Source organism: Eptatretus burgeri, chromosome 10 (genome assembly GCF_056783735.1).
Source record: "Eptatretus burgeri isolate ZD-2024b chromosome 10, Ebu_testis_v1, whole genome shotgun sequence".
Classification (NCBI taxonomy): Eukaryota; Metazoa; Chordata; class Myxini; order Myxiniformes; family Myxinidae; genus Eptatretus; species Eptatretus burgeri.
In genome coordinates, this window is record NC_140970.1 from 57,944,014 (window position 1) to 57,966,369 (window position 22,356).

General features: G+C 44.2%; 1 protein-coding gene and 1 long non-coding RNA gene across 2 annotated transcripts in view; one reads left to right on the forward strand and one right to left on the reverse strand.

The window, feature by feature from the left end:
• LOC147018647 (sperm motility kinase 2B-like) overlaps positions 1-22,356 on the forward strand; it is an 84,705-nt gene that overhangs the window by 15,297 nt on the left and 47,052 nt on the right. Inside the window, exon 5 of the mRNA XM_085898533.1 lies at positions 8,989-9,225. Coding sequence (XP_085754659.1) covers positions 8,989-9,225 — 237 coding nt within the window. The remainder of the gene's footprint in view (positions 1-8,988; positions 9,226-22,356) is intronic.
• Positions 9,846-21,152, reverse strand: LOC147018648 (uncharacterized). The gene is made up of 4 exons (XR_015062475.1): positions 21,015-21,152; positions 18,670-18,704; positions 11,120-11,168; positions 9,846-11,036 (listed from the first exon to the last, which is right to left on the reverse strand). It is a non-coding gene; the product is annotated as an uncharacterized LOC147018648 (long non-coding RNA).

The following is a 22,356-nucleotide window of genomic DNA, read 5'->3' on the forward strand; positions in this document are numbered from 1 at the left end:
ATTCAGGACTGACTGGATGGCCTAGAGCTATGCATACTCCAGCTAAGCCAAACTCTCTCGCCTGGGTTTGAATCCAAACGCAGCTCTAAACTGTCATCCCTGTATTTCACAGGCACGGTGATTAGTCAACATGTGTGCTGCCCTTCGGATGTATATTAAAAGGACGTTCTGTCTGCCAGCATTCGTTAAAGATCCCACGGTTTCCTTCGCGAAGAGTCTGCGAGCTATCGCTGGCACTCTGAATAACTTACAAATTTCTGTCCTCACTAGCAGAGAGCATTGCATCAGCCGCACCCTCAGCCAGTGATGCTACCCCGCAGCGTTGTGCTGCACACAAATGAAGAAAAAGACTTCAAATTCAAAGCGGGAATTGTTTGAGCAAACTCAACCAGGACACGTTTTGCCATCTACAAATTATTTATTGTGTTGCTGAAGATCACTTTTTAGTGTGAATATAAACGGCAAATAGTTGTGGTATATTAATTATATCATGACATAAGAGGACAGTAAGTATACCTCAGAGGTAGTGCACTTTCCTTTGAGTGGTCCTCCCTGGGTTCAACTCCCAACTGGAATTGATTCATACTTTGCAGCCAGCATATTCGTCACAAAGTGCCGTCATCCCGAGGATGGACGGTAAGCTGGGTGTCCTGTCTGTTGATTGTGAATGGAAGATATTATATCACAATGTCTTTTGTGAAGTGTAAGGGAATTGTTATTATCACCCTGACAAATTCCAACTCTCTGCCACCATCAGTAGAACCTTCGACCTAGCCAGCTGGTTCATGAAAATATTTGACCAGATACTCTCGCTGGCCGACCCCCGACCCTCTCCCCTCAAGGTTCAAATAATTAGGGCCTTTAAAAGTAGTCACTGTACATGAACACCAACAGAGCCTATGCCTTCCATTTGTTTCCATTTTCTTAACACAGTTATCATGCATCCTGTTCTTTACCTTCACAAGCACATGAGACTTCACTTAGCATTCACATTCTGTTCTTCCATTCATCAGTTAAAAAAAGTAATTATGGCACTTATCCTTGTTAAAAAGCTAAAATGCTGATATATGTGGGTTTGGTGGTGGCCCAGTGCTGAGGATTATGTATTAACACCCAGAAGTTAGAGGTACAAATCTACCTGAAGGCAGTGGTGTTAATGATTTGGAGTTGAAACTTCTAGAAACCAATCAAATCTTCTAACAATTACCAGGTTACTGTCAAATTGTCATTAAAAAACCCAGTTCACTCATTAATCACCTTCAGAGAGAGAGAGCAAATTGCCTGCCATGCCTGCTTGAGTTGATGCGTGGTACCAATCCATTGGATGTCGAAGATGCCTTCGCCTTTAAGCATCTTGCGATGAGCATGAATATACTGACCATAAAAGGCAGTTTGTTCACATCACTTAACAAGTTGCAGTTTTTACAACTGCAAGGGACTTCCATCATTTCAGAATGGAAAATCCATATTCTAATGGTCCATAAACATCCATGGTTAAACGACACTGTATTTTGCCCAAAAGCAAGTCTGGATTACTTAAGGTGATTTGCCCATGTCTTTCCAGCAGTAATTAGGGCAGGAATCTGGATACTTGTCCAACATACTGACGCATAATAACTACTGTTGTAAAACAATACTGGAGGAATTTTTTTAACCACCATAATAATCAAATCAAACTCGTCATTCACAACTAACTACTACTAATGTGAGGGCGTATATTGGCCTTAGCCTGTGCCATCTTGGGTTCCATGAATATAGCACCTCCAGACCAACCTATTCAGCAAGGCAGTTCTCAGTTCGTTGATGCCGTCAAGGCCTGTGTCGCTCCGCAGTGCACTGATGTAGGTGGCCCGACTTCTACCTCTTCTTGCAGTGCCCTGTGTGGGCTCCCAAAGTATGAGGGGATCAGCAGACAGTTCAGGGTGCTGAACGCAGTGTCCCGCCAGTCTCATCCTCCTCTCACGGACTTTGACGGATACTCTTGGCAGGCCAGCATATAAGTTGATGTTCCGTATACTATGATCTCTCCAAGACACGTTAAGGGCTATCCTGCGCATGTACGCATGTAGACCCCATCTAATGCCTTCTCTTGTTGCACTGTAAGCGTCCATGTCTCCGCCCCATATAACAGCACAGACTCGACTGTTGCGACAAAAAGCCGCCTTTTCAGGTCATCTCGCAGCCCCGACTTCTATATTTTCCTCATACCATGCAAGGCGTTCCATGCGAGGGCTCGTCTAATTTTGATGTCCTGTTCAGTTGAAGCAATCCAGGAGCTAAGATACTTGAAGTCTTTCTTAACTTCAAGCACCGTACCATCTAAGGTAGCAATGGTGGTGTCATCAATATTATGTGTCATCACGTTCGTCTTTTTGGCATTAAGCTGTAGACCAACCTTCTTGCATTCACCCTCCACAGCCAAAAGTAGATACCTCGCCTTCTTCGCTGTGTCTGATATCGGAGCAATGTTATCGGCGAAGTCAAGATCTGTGATCATTATGGGTCGTACACGGCGGCTCCGACGGAGCACCAGCGTAAACCCAAGCTCCTCCTCCCTGCCACTGATGGCAAGCCTCAGTGCATCGTCAAGGAACACAATAAACAGAAAGGGTGCCAACGTATTTCCTTGTAGTACACCAGCCAGAATCTCAAAGTACTCTGTTTCTCCATCAAGCGAGCAGACCTGAGCACGAGTCTTAGATTAGGTGGCACTGATTGCTTTCACCACTCTCTCAGGGACGCCATAAGGACAGCACAGAAGACCTCAAAAAGCTTCTCTTGATGAACACTATCGAAAGCCTTCTTGAAGTCTATGAAAGTGATCACTGCTGCAAGGCTCCGATCTCTCATTCCCTCGAGAGTCTCCTAAGCACCAGATCTGCCACACAGTTGAGCGTTCCGGACGGAAGCCATTCTGAGAGTCCCTTACTGTAGCAGGGGGATCTAAGACGGGTCTGATACGGCTCAGAATCATTTGATTATATGTCTTTGCCACCACCGAGCTCAGGCAAATCCTACGGTAGTTGTCGGTCTTGGAGAGATCTCCCGTCTTACGTACCGGGACAATGTTCAGGATAGACCACTGCTCCGGCAACTCCCCTTCTTCATACGCATGGTTGATGAACACGAAGATAATTTCATCCAAATGGACATACTTCAACACTTCTGGTACCACCCCATCCTCACAACTGCTCTTGCTGCACTTTATGGATGCTTTAGCCTTCTTATACTCGTCCATGGTAAAGGGGCCATCGGGTATGGAGAGGTCACAGAAGATGGGAGCTATTGGTACGTTATCCACCAAAAGTTGAGGAGGGTTACCTAGCAAATTTTTGAAATACAAGTACCAGGTACCAACTCTCTTTTCCGCACTTTCACCTTGAATCTTTGTGGACTGGGATGACTTTTGACCAGAGATATCACTGATGAGCTGCCAGCTCAATCCATACCTCTGGTTTTCGTGCTATTTTCTGAGTGCCACCTCAACTATTTTCTGAGTCAGTTTCTCCTGCTCCAAAATTGCATACATCCTATACAGCTCCTCCTTTCTCCTTGTGTACTCCTCTCGACTTTGGCCATCTTCACCCTTATCAACAATGTATGCTTCATCTCCTTTGGGGCCATAGTGACCTTAGGATCGAAACTCTGCTCCTTCCTCCGTACCTTTGGGATTTCCGTGAGGCAGTCCTCGGCTGCCTATTGGTTTGCTTCGACAAAACGCTGGTGACGTTCTGAAGCCCCCTCATCTTCCCCCTGCAGCATGTGAAATCTATTTAGTATCTCCACCGCATAATGCTCCTGCAGTTGACGGTCAGCTGCCAGCTCACTCCATACGTACTTCACCTTCTTCACCACATCCCGCCTCGTCAATCTGAGACTGTCTTACTGTCACGACCACCACCCTGTGATCCGATCCCAGAGAAGAAAAAGTCCCATATGCTTCGCTGTTGGTGATGCTTTTCCTCTTATGTGTCAGGATGTAGTCAATGTGATGCGTGGTCTTGTTTGGTGACATCCAGGTCCATAATTTCCCTCTTCTCTCTGAAACGACATGTTAGTGGCCAATAGCTGGTAGTCCTCCATCACATCCAGCAACCGCCTGCCATTATCATTTGTCTGCTCATTGTGGGTGTATATAATGTCATCCAGGCCAAGGCGTGCATTAAGGTCACCAATTATAGCCAGGAAGTGATGTAGAGGGACAGCTTCAATCGTCTGCCGAACGTTATTGTAAAACTCAGTTTTGTCGGTGCTGTCTGCATATTCGCATGGTGCATATACGACAATTACTGTAAATGCAGGGTTTCCCTGGAAGGAAGCCTTAACCACCCAGTCCGAAATGTGATCCACTCCAATTAGGGCCTTCTGAGCTACCTTACCAACAACGATCCCCACCCTCCTATTGCTGCTTGCACTGCATTCCTCCATGCTGATGCCGTGTACAGTTCATAGCCAAGACCAGTGCTGTAGCGGTTCACATCATCTCTCCATTTCATCTTATGCCCCTGCCTGTATTCCTGAACTCCACATATCTCCACACTCTGTTTCTTCATATTCCAAGCCAGTTCCTCAGTCTTCAACTGAGAGTCCTCGTCTGTGATCTTCGGCGCTGTGAGAATCTGGATGTTGAAAGTGGCTATCTTGAGGGTCTGTTTACAATTCAATATTGCCACGGGCTTCTTGCATCTGTCAGCCGTACCCCTCCCAAGAACGTCAGCCGTACCCCTCCCATCATCATGTCTGACTGGCAAACGTGCACAAATCCCTGCAGCATCCGAGCTCCTGCAGACTCTCGCCGCTGGAAGTATTGGATTTGGTAGGTCGTTTGAATTCATGGTTCCATTCAAAGCTAAATATAAGTGAGGGCCGCTACTCCTCTCGCCGAAACCAGGAGCCGAAGCCACCTGCTCCTAGGACTGAAACAGGGTTTCCCCTTCACAACCTGTATGGATGCCAGCTTGGGTATCTTCCCCGTAGGGAGCCTGCCCAGTCAGACAGAAAAGAAGTCTAACCTCCCCAGAAGAAATCATTCACAATCAAATTCCAAATCAAATAACCGAACCATTACCTTGATTTCACACGATGGCACAATATTATTTAAGATCACTCAACACAGAATAGAAGGCTTAATTAAGCAAGAAATGCCAGTTCAGCAAGCAGGTTTAAGAAGAGGAAGAGATACTGGAGATAAAATCACAAATCTGAGATTGATCAAGAAAAAAGTAAGGGAATATCAAAGGAATGTGTATCTCTGTATTATAGGTTACCAGACGACCCGTGAACCCGTTGGGTTCCCGTTGTGACAGCGGTTGATGAAAAAAAAAATCATTTCAAGAAAAGAAAAAAAAAGATAGCTCCAGCGAACTATACCACTGAGGTTGTTTGCATTGATCAAATACTCCCAAAGAGTACTTGACTGAATCTGGAATTGATTTTTTAATAAAAATAATTTCGTTGCCCGATCTGAATGAAACTTGATACTGCACACCGCAGGAGAATGGTGAGTTAGGTGGCCCTAAAGTTTTTGCGCTATCGTGTACCGTTTTGGCTGTATTTCTGGAACATACATACATCCATACAAGATGAGAGTTTTAGTAATATATAGAAAGATAGCAAAGCCTTCCAGGGACTTAATCATGAATAGATGTGGATTTTGTTGAGTGAAATGGGGGATGTCGGAGCACCTAAATGTCTGACAAGCCGGTAGGCGGCGATAGGTCGCCGAGAATGGAAACTATAAGATATAGAGCAAAATGGATGTCATATAGCGGATATGGAATCACCTTAAGATTATGCATATCAAATCTCATCCAGTTCCATCTACTGATAACTACTCGGTATCCATTTGAATGAAAAGTACCGAAAATGCGGTTTGAAATCGGAAATCCCCAAAGTTCGAGGAGGTGCTGTGGGTGAACAAAGATCTAAATCGAAAATCCGGCTTGATCGTTTGTGCACAATGTATTCCAGACGATTAGTGTGAATTTTCATGACCATCCGACCATAACCCGAGGAGGAGTAGCATTTGGCGCGAAGGCACCTCCAGCTCTCGCATATTATCGATTTTTGCACGAATTGACCTTTGACCCCTGACCTAAGCGGAATCGGTCAATATGTCCTGAGGCAAAGTTATAGTACTCATTGAGTACCATGAACCTGCAAAGTTTCATTCGTATCGATGCACTCACCTGGTCGCGAGGGGGCCTTCAACTTTCGCCAATTTTCGCGCATACCCTAATTGTAGGGGACGCTGCGGGTAAAGTATTCCATATATCACAAAAACAAGAATATATTTAATAGAGCATCACCTGCAGATCATTCGTGCCAAATTTCATAACCCTACATGGGATAATGGCTTTCGGAATTGATTTCGTGTGAACGGTACCGATTTTGAAGGTTTTTCAGTTGTTGCTAGGGAACCAAAGCGTCCCTAGCAACCATCACAATTTCCAAAGCACTAGGTCATAAGATGTACCTACCACCCGAGTTTGGTCAAAATCGTGGAAAGTTTCATTTTCCTTGATTCTGAGGTTGAAGTGAGTGGAGAATGTGGAGGTGAAATGAATGGATGGTTATCATTGGGGAGAACATTGGGAAGGATCGATAAAGATGTCGATTGACAAAGATGTGACAATAGAAACCAAGAGAAGGTTGGTGAATGCTCTGGTATTTCCAGTTGCAATGTATTGATGTGAGTTGTGGACAGTGAAAATAAAGAAAGGAAGGAGATTGATAGTTTTGAAATCTGGAGTTGGAGATGAATGATATGGATTCCAAGGACAGCAAGAAGAACAAACAAATCAGTGCTTGAATATATTAGACCACCATGTCCATGAGCAGCGCTGATGCTAAAACAGAAACAGTCGTACTTTGGACACACCGTGCATGCAGAAATCGAACGTCTGATGAAGTAAACCATGCTGGGTGTGGTTGACGGAAGATGAGGAAGACCTCATATGTGCTGGATGAATGGGGTAAAGGCTGCACCAAGCTGTCTCTCCTGGAGATTTAGGAAGCAGTGCAGGATGGGGATGTTTGGAGAAATCTGATTATGTCCATCACCAGACATTGGCCACGACTTGGCGGAACTTGATAACTTCATAATAATCATGTGCTGGCAAATGGGACCCTGGCTTAACATGCAAGCCCATGGATGGCTCATGGATGGCTCATTCATTGCTGCAATGCCTTGTGTGTGAAACCAATCGTCCAGCAATTGATATGTTGCAAATCAAACCCAGACGAGACAAAATCACAATGAAGTGCGCGACCTCTGCACCATCCCGTCGGACCATTGGTATTCATATACATCATTTGAAATTTGATGTGAGCCCAAAATGAAGACTTAAATTTCATCGGATTTACATGTTGTAATGAAAATAGTTGGGACAAGTCTGAAGACGATGATTGTTCACGAGCAGTATTTGACGATGTAGATTGTTTCAGAAGTCAAGGATGAGAGAATGTGATAATGTTTGACCAAGTTATAAAAATGATCAACATGATGTAGTACGAGTGACAGATATTAGTATTAGCTGTAGTATTGTAGTAGTATATATGATGTAGTATTAGCTGCAAAATGTCGAAAACCCGGTTTTGTTCAACAACTTTCAAAATTTGACCTTTGCGTAACCTTTAAAGGTCCCAAAACAATGTTGTGGACATTAAAATAAGGAAACAGGATATGTGCTATAGCTTATTGGAGTTGGTTCGTCGAAGAAGGTCGAAAACCCGGTTCGATTCCCACAACTTTGAAAATTTGACCTTTGTGAACTTTAAAGGTCAAAGGTCAAGGATTATGACCTTTGGTGCAAAACTTCCTCTGGAACATTCCAGGAACAATATAACGTCATATAGGCTCTATGGCATTTCACACTCCTCGGATTATCCATACTTTGATGAAATCAGCGTAAAAACAAACTTGAAGGGGGCGCCACGAGCAAGGTGTACGAGACAGAGCAAAATGGTTTCTCGACTTTAGGTGGGGAATGACCTCAAGATTATGCATAAAAAATATTGTCATCCTGAGGAAATACAGGGATAGGAGCTCTCAAAGTTTGGGCGGTCGTATGATTTTTACGTCAATATTCGAAATTTTCTAAGTTCGTGACTTTGTGACCTTGACTTTGGAACGAAAATGAAAATTCGAGCTCTGTGGAGCTATGCAGGTGCCATTGGGCTAACCAAATACCGAAACCCCTGCCAGATTCGACAAACCCCCTCAGAAGATGCAAATTGAAATTGGCTACCCCCTAAAAACACAATTCGCAATTTTCTAAGTTCGTGACCTTGTGACCTTGACCTTGGGACGAAAATGAAGAATCGAGCTCCGTGGGGCTATGCAGGTGCCATTGGGCTAACCAAATACCGAAACCCCAACCAGATTCGACGAACCCCTCGAAGAAGATAATTTTTTATGTCAAAATTCGCAATTTTGTAAGTTCGTGACCTTGTGACCTTGACCTTGGGCCGAAAATGAAAAATCGAGCTCCGTGGGGCTATGCAGGTGCCATTGGGCTAACCAAATACCGAAACCACTGCCAGATTCGACAAACCCCTCGGAGAAGATGCAAATTGAAATCGGCTATCCCCTAAAAACACGTTTTTTTGGGCGTGGCTCCACCCATAATGGGCGCACCACACCCATTCTCAGGAAAACACAACTAGATCATGATATTAACCTGCCACCAAAATTTTACCAGGATCGGATCAAAACCCATGGAGCTATGCTCGGGACAGACAGACATACATACAGACAGACAGACACACAACACTAACGAATATAGTGGTCACTTATTTTTTTCGTGAAAAATTTTGTGAAATTTTTTTTCGTGAACCAATAAAATATTGCAGGTGTAAATCGCTATTTCAGATTAAAATGACAAGGTTGAATGTGTCTGTCCTGTTAAGTTATCAAATATCGTTTAGTTTAACTTTCATCCTGTGTCCATTCCTTGACTAATACATTTTTTTGTATCTATTTTGAAGCTTGGAAACCTCCTCTATAGTCAAGCGGGGGTACTGAAGGTCATTGATTTTGGATTGGCCAGGACGTTTCCACCTGGCACCTTGATTGGATATGGAGGTGGAACAAGACCTTACATGTCTCCGGAAATCCTCCAGAAGAAAAACTACGACGGTCCAGCAGCTGACGTGTGGGCCTTGGGTGTGGTGTTACACACCTTGTTGAGGAAAAAGCACCCTTTCAAAAAAAAAGCAATTCAGGTGAGCAGTAAAATTGATGGCTTTATAATTATCATTATAATCTTTATTTTTGTTTAAGCTTGCCTCATTATTAATCTGTTTCAAAAATGTCTCAAAGTTTGGGTGGTCGTATGATTTTTATGTCAATATTCGAAATTGAGGAAAAAGCACCCTTTCAAAAAAATAGCAATTCAGGTGAGCAGTAAAATTGATGGCTTTATAATGATCATTATAATCCTTATTTTTGTTTAAGCTTGCCTCGTTATTAATCTGTTTTAAAAATGTCATTGGCAAAATCATAAATTTTAATGATGTTGTTCTATCAATTGGCATTGTTATGTGAAATCATCTGACAGGATAGTACAGAGACACTTTACTCTCAGCTTTCTTTTCTGTGTTCAATCCCTGACCCGACTATAAAGTGTGGGATTGGTGTTTTCCAGGCATGAGAGGGAGAGATGGACAGGATGAGAGAGATATATATATATATATATATATATATATATATATATATATATATATATATATATATATATATATATATAAAATGGGGGAGGGGAGAGAGGGAGAGGGAGACAGACAGACTTTTGATTTTTTTTTTTGACATCTTTTTATTACAAAAAGTATAAAAGAAACTAGTAGTAAACAATTTCAATCAATGTAGATGAACAATTCAGGAACAGTAATACATGATAACTCATTAAAGTAGCGAAGATAATTCATTTCCCTCCACCTTGCACAAAACTTCAACTTTGCACCATTTCTGAATGAAATCATTAAGGCCTAAGTCACATTTGCTCTACGGCGAGGATATGGCGGCCGTACGCCCTCTGAATTGACAAACGTGTGGCAGCCGCAGAGTTTCTGAGGTGGCCTCAGGGTGGCCCTACGCCGTATGACTATATTTTACAGGCCGTAGTGTCGCCGTGGAATTATAGCGCGGAGTTATAACTTTTTTCATTTCTACGTTCGCCGTAGCAATTTGAAAAGCCGAAACAAAAGAACTGGTAAAAAACATAAAGAACCCACTCGCTACCGTCCGTCTGGCCGCAGGCGTTACGTTCTCCTTAGGGTCTCCCTGCGGGCACCTTGCGTCTGCCTTGAAAATTCTATGGCCACTGCAGGAACGCTTTAAGGTCACCGTGCGACATCAAATCAAAGACCGTAGGGCACCCCCACTTTTTTAGTCTCCACAATTTATAAATACGCCGTGCGGCTACCCGAAAAATAAAAACATATGTGACTGCTACATTGTGTGACCGTGGAAATACTGCGGCCGCTGTACAATTGCTCGTGGCGGTAGATTTTGGAGACCCCACGGCCGCCGTGGCAAATGTGACTTAGGCCTAACTTGAGACATCTCTCGGTAAAAATGAAATTCCATTTTAAGATGGGCATGTACAGAGCCTTCAAAGGCAAGCAAGACACTGCATTCTTCCAAATTAACACCCAAAATCGTTGTGTTCTGAGTAATGTATATCGAGAGTTTTGCTTCAGCGAGCAGGAAATTTACAATTTGAGATCTGACATTTTTGCAAGATTCAGACATATAGTAAACAAAATAATGGAAAGAAAAGCACAAACCAAATCTCTGGAAAAGAAAATTCAAGAGTTGAAAAAGCGGAACCAGCCTTTGGCATCCAACATAAGCATGGAAAATGTCCTCGGATTGTCGGCAAAAAGGACATTCATCAGATAACGCAAGGTTCAGTCTTTTAAAAAAAACACGTTTGATGGTAAGGAGTAGTGTGTGAGCCTCCACTGTATGTCTCCAGCACGCTTAGACACAGGTGACGTATATGTGGAGGACCAGACAGGAGATAATGGAACCCCTGCAGGCAGAAGTTATTTCCAGTGGGTGGTCAGAGTGCTATCGGGGTTGGCAGAAATAACAACATTAAGACATTGCACATACCTCTAGAGCAGTCTTTGTACAGGTTTGTAAAGGCTTTGTGGAGGGAGCGCTAGAAAAACAAAAGTCAGGGAAGTCAGGATGTGTTGTACTTGTATCTTGAGCACCATGCAATGGAGGCCACGATGAATTTAAATAATTGAAAACTTTAACAATTAAACAAGCTGACTTGACATGGCACACTTCCAAAATCTGGTTCGGGGTCTGCCATCCAGAATAAGTATGATTAGCGAAGTCCCTTATAAGGAAGAAACCAGATTCAATGAAGGATTGAATTTGGGACCTGCTTTGGTAGTCATGATGGAACAGGCTATTGCAAAAGACAGGTTCACACATAAGATTACAAAATTTATACGAATCCTTGTTTTGTACTGAAATGACACACTGGCATTCAGGAGACTTTGGTAGAAGGAGGGCAGTAGTGAGGTGTCGATTCGCCGCAGGTCAAGTAGGAAGAGCTCAGGGCCACACCTGAGCTTACCGGCTTGCTGCAGCAAGTGCAAAGCCAGAGGCCACCAAGACAGGACTTCCTTGTACAGAAGTTGACGCAAGGTAGTCAGCTGGAAGGACAGTATTTTGCTGGTATGTCCACAAGCCCTTGACCGCCTTTTTTTTGCTGGCGGTAGACTCAGAAGATCTGCTCGAAGCCAGTGCATGCCATTCTAGAAAAATTCCACAAGGATTCGTTGCAAATTAATGATTTGTGGTTTGGGGTGGGGGGGGTGTAAGACAGTCATCCTATGCCAGAGTTTGGAAGTGGCCAAGTTGTTAATTATCAGCACTCTACCTCTATAAGACAGGAGGCTGGACAACTTTTTCCAACGATTAAGGGTGTGAGATATTTGATCAACCAGTTGATCCCAATTCTTTAAAGAGAAGGTCTCATTCCCAATGAACACCCCAAGCTGCTTTACACCATCATACCTCCACTGCAAGGCTTTAGGCAGAGAAGGTGGGATAAATAACTCTGAAGGACCAAGACACAAGGCTTTACTTTTGCTCAAAATAACAGTCGCAGAAGATGCCAGGTTAAATTCATGTAGAGCACTTGTAAGGACAGCAATGTCAGACTGAGTGTTGACAATCACACACACATCATCAGCATATACAAGCACCTTGACAGGATTAACAAGAGGTGCCACTGAAAAACCAGAAAGCTTTTTACGTAAATGAATCAGCAATGGTTCAATAGCAAGGGAATACAGGCACCCAGAGAGAGGGCAACCTTGTCTTATGCCTCGCTGAACTGGAAAAGGTGAACACAAGGTGGTAGGCGACGTGCGTGGTCACTGGACTAAGGTGAATTTGAAATATGTAGACAGGAGAACACATCAGATGGCATTTTTGCCGTTCGTTGTTCCATATAGGAACATGACGAGCAAATGTCCATTCATCATTTGTGTTCGATTCCCTAACCCTACGTTAGGGAATCCCAACGCGAACGTTGGGGTGAAAGCATATAGTAATATAATTGCATACTCGTCATACAGTTTTTGACGGATCGGGCTGAAAATTTTTGACAAAGAGGTTGATTATAGTGCGCATAAAAGCGCGGAAGCCAATTTTTGATTTTCGAAAAAAAATAAATTGATTTTCGAAAAAATTTCAAAGTTCCATTGCTAGGCAATGGTGGCGTCCATAGCAACGGTGCTCAAAAGCATACAACTAGATCCTGGTATGCACCTACCAGTCAAGTTTCATCAAAATTGGTTGACTCCTCTGGCCTCCAGAGCTGTCCATTACATACATACATACAAACAAACAGACAGACGGAAAACCTGAGACGAAGTGTAGTCTAGCGACCACCCAATAAACTGTTATTGATGTTTATTAAACTGAAGTTGTTGTGATACTGTAATTTAATACAATAAATAAAGGACCAAACCCAAATCCCTTCAAAACTTCAAATAAATAGGGAGGTCAACACTATCAAAAGCCTTTCTTGATCGAGAAAGATCAGGCCAGTGTTCACATTCTGACAATAACAAATAGAAATCAAATCACGAACATAAAAAAATTGTTAAATATCAATCTACCGGGAATACAATAAGACTGGTCAGGAGATACAATGTGCCCAATTAAAGTCTTTAAGCGATTGGCAAGTAACTTGGACAGTATTTTATAGTCGACACAAAGTAGAGAGATCGGGCGCCAGTTCTCAACAAGTTGAAGATCTCCTTTTTTTTCGGAATTAATGAAATGATAGCACTTCTCCAGCTTAAAGGAAGTTTACCAGTCTGTATACTTTCTAAAAATACAATTAGCAGACACGGTTCCAGTAGATCCCAGAAGGTGCTGTAGAATTCAACTGGAAACCCGTTTATACCAGGTGCTCTATTGGTGGGCAAGCTTTTAACAACACTAGCAACTTTATATCATGTTATTTCACCCTCAACAGTCAAGTTCTGGGCTTCAGTAAGTGTAGGCAATGGATCAGTAAATGAATGTGTATGGCCTAGGGAAGTGGGCTTACAGGAGTAGAGGTGAGAAAAGAAATTTTAACTGTAAGTTTAATGTCACTCGGATCAGTCAAAATCCTTCCGTCAGCAGAATGCAAGGACAATATTTGTTTTTGATTTTTTTGAGGCAGTTTCACGCTTAAAGAAGAGCCTGCTAGGAGTATTCAATTGTTGCAAGTGAACCATTCTCATCCGAAGAAGTGCACCTTTTGCACGCTCAGCCAATAACTCATTCAAAAGGGCTTTCTTTTCATGCAACTTTTATCGCTGCTCATTATTATTAGAAGAGGACATCTTGTTTTCCAATGAAGAATTTGTGTCTTCACCTGGTCTATATCGATGTCACGATCTCGAGTACTGTGTTGTGAGAAATTTTGACAAAAGATTCTAATTTGAGCTTTAACATTTTTTCACCACTGACGTAAACAAGAGAAGTCCCGATCCATTGTGATGTAATGTGCACAAAAGGTCTTAAAGGAAGAAACAAGTAACTTGTTTTGAAGGAGTGCTGTATTGAACTTCCAATATGGACTCACCACCTTAGCAAATGGCAATTGAAACTGCATTATAACTACATGGTGATCGGAAAACCCAGATGGGAGAATAGAAGTGTTTAAAACGAGGTTAAGGAAGTGATCGGAAACATAGAATTGATCAAGTCGAGCTCGGGACACTAAATTGTTAGAGCAGCGACATCAGGTGAATTGTTGCTGCGTCGGATGTTGCAATCTCCAAATGTCAGTCAACTTGAATCTTGAGATGGAGTGAACAAGAGATCTCGTGCTGGCTACATGCGGCTCAGCTCTATTCCTATCAAGGGAGGGGTTTAGTGTGCAATTAAAATCTCCTCCAAGACATAGGAAGTGGTCAGGAGGAACACTAGCACGATACACTGGGGAACAAAGTTTTTGTTGCATTGATACCAGCACTTGATCCTACCTAATTTGAGTCTGCTGAATTCAAATCTGAAGTTAGTTTCTCTCTGTAAGCTCTAGATTTTTTGCAATCCACCATTATCAACATTTATTTGGTAAGTTACAATTTGCATTAAAAGCAAATTTATATTAAACATGTATTTTGCAATTCAACATTTTCAACATTTATTTGGTAAGTTACAATTTCAATTGAAAGCAAATTTAAATTAACATATTGTTGCGAATTCGCGCCCGCCGGCGTGCGAACGGCCACGTAACTCGAATCGCGGCACGTCGCCCACCGGACGGACATTTCCGTCATGACCCTCTCGGACTAACGCCGGGAACTAGTCACGGGTGGGCCTTTCAGCCTCACCACGATCGTGCCAATCGGCCCCCCGTGTGGGATAGGGTTGTTCGCCAAATTCGACCTACCTAAGTACCCACACGGAGGGTAGACCGGGCGATCACACCTCGCCGCAGGTCGACTTCGGACACGGGCCACTTTAAGCGACCCGTTCCGTACTATCGGGATAACTGAGCGGTGTTATCGTCAACCTCGACGGTTCCGATTAATTATTGGGCGTATTTAGCCCACGACCAACCCTTTACGTGAAGTAAGATAGAGATTCAATTAAAGAAAAGACGAAGCGAAACGGGAAAAACAGTCCAACATAATTCACATTTATTCCGCGGCAAACGGAAAGCACACATATACAATTACAACAATTATGCACCAAAAGCAAATGTAAAAGAAACACAACAATTATGCACCAAAAGCAATTGCAACAAAAGAAACACAATGCAGATCTACTACCGACTACGCGAGCACACGGCAACACTTACACAGTTTTACTTTACAGACGGCGCCGACAACACATATACTCAAAATCAAAAGAAAAAGGGGCCACCCTCAACTACAAGGGGGCAGATGGGCCTGGGGACGAGACCGCGTCGAGCCTACCCGTCTGGTGATGAGCCGCAAAATGGCGACGGCGCCCTGACTCTGCGCTCCTCCGCGGGCCTCGCTGGCACTGCCTGGAATGGGGTGGGAACGGGGCCCCCCTTTTCGCACTATCTCAGCGCGGGGGGGGGAAACAGGGGGGTGGGTTGTTGATGCTCTGGGGAAAGAGGATAGCTGGCTTGCTTGGGTCCCGCGACGAGCGACTCCACTGCGCCCTCGACCGCGTTCCCGGCTTCTCCTCTCTGCAGCTCCCCGACAGACTCCGAACCCCGACAGACCGACTCTCCTCCAGACCCGTCTTGACTGCTGCTGCCACACTTCGCCGCCGCCACAACGCGCCCGAGCCCGAAACAGAAACTCTCTACTCCAACTCGAGCCCGAAACAGAAACTCATCTCTCCCTCGATTCGCTCCGCGCTTGGCGCTTTATAGTCAGCAGGAGAAACCATATGCAGATTTTCGGATCAGGATCAGCTCGGGGGCGGAGCCACACTCACCCATTGGACGGAGGAAAAGTGGGCGTGAATCATTCCTGATCCTCAAATTTGCATATATCGATTCTACTCCGACGCGCCTGGAGGCGGGGCCAAATCGCCCCGCGCTTGCTAATAGGACGGAACAGAAGTGGGCGTGAATCATTCCTGATCCGACTTCCCCGGAAAGTCCGCTTTTTGCACCCGCTGCTCGGCGCGCGCCCTGTACGAGTCCAGGATCGGTGCCCACAAGCGGTGCGGGAATGGCGGCAGAAGGAGGAGAGGTGAAGGTGGTGGAGGGTTTATTGTGGTGGTCCCTGGCCACGGTGATGCTTGGAATGGCGGTGATGCGATGATTGCGAGAGCGAGTTGTGACGGTAAAGGTCGTGGCTGTTGGCGTTGTTGTTGTTGTGAAGCGGCGTTGCGGTTGGTGGTTGTTGTGTGATGGCGGTTGAGACGTGGTTGGTTCAAAATAAAGATAGAACAGAAAAACGGCTATCTTAAAGGGTCGCAGCCCGAATGAATGACATTTATTCCCTCTAAACAACGGGTTTGGGCTAACTGCACATGTACTTACAGAGATATCTCACCTACGGGACCTGAATGGTGGTTTGCGAATTTCCTCAACCACAACAATATATTTCGACATAAAGACGATAGGTGATTCAGAACAATTGATAAGGATGGAATGCAAAGTTCAAATAGGTCCTATTCAGGCAAGAATTTGCGCTTGCAGCTCTTGCATTTGTGGACTTCCACAGGGCAATCTCGTTTGATGCTCCAGCAGTAGTCTGCCATCATATTTTTGTCCCATCACCCTTGGTAGCGCTCTTCCATCAACATGAGGTCCTGATGGAAGCGCTCTCCCTGTTCCTCACTTACAGCCCCAAAGTTTTCAGGGAATTGATCAAGGTGACTTCAGGAAATGGAGCTTGACACTCATGTTGCACCCAAGATCGCCAAAAGCCAACAGCATTCTAGTAACCAGAAATTCAAAGTTATCTGCCTTTTTGTTACCAATAAAGTTTTGGATAACTGCGACGAAAGACAGCCACGCTATCTTCTCATTGTCATTCATCTTCCTTACAAATTCCTCATCACGTACAAGGGGCACGAATTTGAGGTCCATCGAACACACCTGCTTTGATCTTGAAAGACAAAGCAGGAAAAGCAGAAACTATATGTTGAAAACATTCACCATCAGTACTCAATGCCTTCACAAACTGTTTCATCAAGCCGAGTTTGATATGGAGTGGGGGAAAATGATCTTCTCTCGGCTGACGATTGGGTCATTCACAATGTTTGGCATGCCTGCTTCCAGAGTTTCACGGATGGGCCACTCCTTCTGGATCCAGTGTTTCTCTCGAGCTCGGCTGTCCCACATGCAGAGATGGCATGGAAACTTTGTGAAGCCTTTCTGTTGACCAAGGAGAATGTTGACCATTTTCAGATCCACACAAATGATCCAGTTGTGCTCGTGATATTTGAGTAAGTTAATGACCATTTTTATGTCATTATGTTCTTCTCGCAAGCGAAGCCTGGTGTTGGCGCAGTGGTTAGGACAGCGGCTTAGGATCCAAAAGGTCCTGAGTTCAAGCCCCGTTGGGCCACTAAATTAATACACCAGGGGGTTGACTCAGCCTGTCATCCTTCCGAGGTCGGTGAAGTGAGTACCAGTGTACTGGGCCGGTGTATACCCCGGTTAAAATAGGTGTACCATATCCCTGTGTCGTAAGAGGCGACCAGGGTTGCGTCAGGAAGGGCATCCGGCATAAAACATGTGCCAAATCACTATGCGGATCATACGGATGATCCGCTGTGGCGACCCCGAATGGGAGCAGCCGAAAGAAGAAGAAAGAAGATGTTCTTCTCGCAAGTGCACTGAGTGACCAACTGGAACCTCTCCATAAACATTGCCATTGTGCAAGAGAATACACTTGAGGCTGCGCTTAGAGGTATCCAGAAATAATCGCCATTCTGTTGGATTATACGAAGTAACACCTAATTGCCTGAGAAGACCTGGGATATCGTGGCTGTAAACAACCTGCTTGTCTTCTGAGAAAAAGGTGACAACGATCTGGTCCCGCTTTCGGAAATACGAAACATTTGCAGAGTGGTCAAGTAGATTTTTTTCTTGTAGCCTGGAGGATAATACCTCAGCTGCTTTCTTGGAGAGCCCCAAATCACACACTGTCATTCAATTCCGGTTGGCTAAACTGCTGAGGGGCTGATGACCGTTTGGTATCAGATGAGGAGGTTTCGGATTCTGAAACCATTTGTTGAAGCCCGTCATCACGACCCTCATGCTCTTGCTGATCATGTTCACTGCCTTCATCTTCAGATAAGACAAAACCATTAAAGACTGGAACGGGGAGTTCCTCAGAGTGCGGAGTAGGTCGAATTGCTGAGGGAATACAGGGATAGGAGATCTTTTGCCGGTTTTTCTTGCCGACACCCTTTGTGTTGACCAGGCAAAAATAGCAGTCAGTTTCGTGGTCCTTGGGTTCTCACCAAACCATGGTAACTCCAAAAGGCAGACCCTTTCGTTTTCCTTTTGTCCAATCATGAAGCATTTCCTCACATTTATGACATACAATATGAGGAGCCCATTTCTTGTCTTGGTCGTCAAGGGGAACATCAAAATAGGCTTTATAGGCATGCCTTACAAACGATGTTATATTGTGCTTTTGACGAAGTAGTGTGTAGCAGCGACATACATAACAGAATGCATCAGGATTACTTACACATTTATGTCTTATTGAAGAAGCCATGATCAGATCTGAAACAAAGAAAAACATAAAGTTAAAGAATATATATCAATGAAGATAAAGAAAATTGATGTCAAATAAATCCTGAGCAAATCGTTAGCAGCAAAACGAATACGGTCTATAGTTATTTAACAGTTTAGGCATCGTATATTTCCACTAAAGTTTGAAATCGCACCCCGAGTTCTCAAGTTATCCCGAGTGCAAATAGCAATGGGTGTCCTTTTTTGCGAAAATCACAAGTTTCAAATTGCATAAAAACTAGAGCATGAAGAGGAAAACCAATTTCAGATTTGAAATCAGCGTTGAAAACATACATAGAATAAGTTGAAAAATCTCATGCGACAGATAAGAAAATATTTGTTCCCCAGTGATATGAATCAAGACCGTCAAAGAAGGAAGATCTTTCAGCATTTGTACTTGGTGCATACACATTGACTATTGTAAAAGGGTGTTTACTAATGGAGAAGGTCAGGGAAGCTAAATATCCCTTCACAATTTCTTGAAAGGAAACTAAAGTTAAAGGAAGAGCTTGCCGAAAAAAGATGGCTATCCCAGCAATCGGACTTGAAAGATTACTGAAGAACCAATGTCCTTTAACAAACAGTTCCCACTCAGTTGAAGAATCACCAGTAGTGACTTTCTTGGAGGAGTAAGATATCAACCTTGTTGCACTCAACTAGCTGTTTAACTTGCACTTTACGAAGAGATGTGCAACAACCATTGATATTTAGGCAAGCAATGGATAGTTTCATCTTTAAGGAGTCGCAGGCAAAAATAGATCAGCCAAGATCTTTAAGTTCATTCCAAGCGTAACTCAGAAATTTTCTTAACCGGTGACGTTGAGGGTCTGCAACGTTATATCTATCACGTCGAGAAATCATTATTCGAGCCACTTGAATAAAATCCTCTAGAACTGGAAAATGGTCTTTAATTTTGACCCCCTTTTTCCGAAAACTTTTGTGCAAGAAAGCATGAACAGCATTCGGAGAAACTAAGGAATCAACCTCAGTGTTTTGAGAAAGCATATCGCTGCTTGCATCACTTAAAGCTGAGACAACAGAGGATTTCCCATCAGACTCGTATCCCATGCTATCTACCGCAAGCCCCTGAGCTGTTTTTCAACAGCAATTTGATCAGGTGTCACAGGTGCACCCACATCTACATTACAATCAATTTGTACATCCAGCGTATCAATTTCAACGACAGCAACTGCACATGGGGCGGGGGGGGGGGGGGTCATCAACTTCACAAGAGATCTCAGGTTCATTGGGCACACTGGGAACAACAGTTTCACATGTACTAACAACGAGGGTACAAGGCTGCTCGGGAGATGAGTCCGTGGGAATGGATTCAGATAATTTTTTGACAGGTGCTGTGACAGCTTGCGCATAAGAAGACCTTTTAGGTTCCACCAGACTATTTATTTTCTTATCAAATTCATGCTTCTGTGCTTTACTCCGGGTAACAATGGTGAAACCAGCATCAGCATCACTTATCTCTGCCAGTTGGGAATGTTGTGAAGGAAAGGATTGCTGTCCTTCAGATGAAGGAAGAGGCTCCAGTCTTTCAGGTAGCATGGTGTTCGCATTTGATGTTGAATTAGTTTCTTGGGGATGACCTGGGCAATCCCTTCGCAGATGTCCGTGTTGATTACGGGCGTAAAACGTTAACATCTGCGTCGTTGCGTACATTTGATAATTGTAATTATCATGTTTAATTGTGAAACTGACGTCAAGATCACAACGGTTCTTGTTCAAAACCATGAAGAGTTGACATCTGAAGGAATAAACGTGTTTAAAATGATAATCGCGGCACCGTAAGGGAACCATTGAACTGCGAAACACGACGGTACCATAAGGGCGATGGGCACATTCTATTTTTTCATTCTCCAGATAGGGTGGAGTATTAGAAATGATAACCTTCACTGATGGAGAATCGAGCGGAGAAACCAGAATGAAAATGTCGGGCTCGACGGATAAGCCCGATTTCACGACACTCGCGACCATACTTTCTTGTAAAACACAAACAACAACTTTCTTGTTCATTCTCGATGCTGCGACGACATTTTCATCGCCGATAATTCCACCGACGGCAATAATAATCGATTCGACCGCCACGTGGGCAGGAGGGACGCACGTGAGGCCATGCTTCCTACTTAATGACCTGAAAACGGTGCCGTGAGAATGAACGCTCGTCATGCCGGCCATGCTAACAATAACAACGGCAGAGGGAATTGTAAATAACTGAAAATAGCTCAAGGCACATTAAATGAAGCAATATATAAACATGCGGAAACAATGGAAAGCAAATAATTCACTCACAATTGCATCGTTCTCTCTCTCTTTCTCTCTTTCTCTCTTTCTCTCTTTCTCTCTTTCTCTCTCTTTCTCTCTTTCTCTCTTTCTCTCTCTTTTTCTCTCTCTTTTTCTCTCTCTTTTTCTCTCTCTTTTTCTCTCTCTTTTTCTCTCTCTTTTTCTCTCTCTTTTCTCTCTCTTTTTCTCTCTCTTTTCTCTTTCTTTTTCTCTCTCCTTCTCTCTCTCCTTCTCTCTCTCCTTCTCTCTCTCCTTCTCTCTCTCCTTCTCTCTCTCTCCTTCTCTCTCTCTCCTTCTCTCTCTCTCCTTCTCTCTCTCTCCTTCTCTCTCTCTCCTTCTCTCTCTCCTTCTCTCTCTCCTTCTCTCTCTCCTTCTCTCTCTCCTTCTCTCTCTCCTTCTCTCTCCTTCGACTCGCTGAAGGGAAAAGAATAACAGGGGAGAAGTTTAATCACAAAATAATAATGACATGAAAAGAAACAAGGGGGTGGGGGTTGAGAAACGATACGAAAGGGGGTAAAACAAAGATATGAAAGGGGGTAACAACCAACAGCAAAGGCAGCTCCCAGCTCACGAAAACCACACAGCCGCCATGACACCACACGCAGCTCACAGAGAGAGACAGAGAGAGTGTGTGAGGAGGGGAGGGGTGGGTGGGGAGAGCGAGGAGGGTTCGCGGTGTGAAGAGGGGTGAAGGACGGGGCGGGAGGAAGAGGGGTGGGGGGAGATTGATGCCTCACCAAACGACTCTCTGCACACTGAGAGTGGGGTGGGAGCGAGGAGGATGGGAAAAGTGGGGAGGGGGAAGGGGCTTGGGACGAGGAAAGTTTGAGGGAAGGGGTTCTTGACGCGCTTGGTTGTTGGGCTTGTGTCAGAGGGGGGCGGGGGGCATAGTTGACAAAATTAAACGAAATAGGGTATGTTAAAACAGCACTTTAATCCAGCATGCAGAGACCACCGGGAGAGGTCCATGAGGAGGGGGTTAGAGAGAGGGTAGGGTTTTGGAGGACGTAAATTTGAGGGGATGTGGAGGGAAGGCATTGTGATGGGAAGGGAAGGCAGCGTGAGGGGAAGAGAATGTGGTTTGAGGAGAAGGGAAGGCAGCACAAGGGAGGGGAAGCGAAGGGCGATAAAACATGCCCAAACAGCATCATTTTCTTTTTAACCACCGGGTTCTACATAAATCCGGGCAGGAGCATTTAAAACCCACACCATCTATACCTGGCAAAGGCCTGCCTTCTTGCTCGCACATCCCTCACAGCGCCCTTGCATCCCTCTGGTCAGTTCACTGCGAATCTGATTTGTACATGCTACAGTCCCCTCAACAGAGGGGGATAGGTGGGGAAGAAGAGGG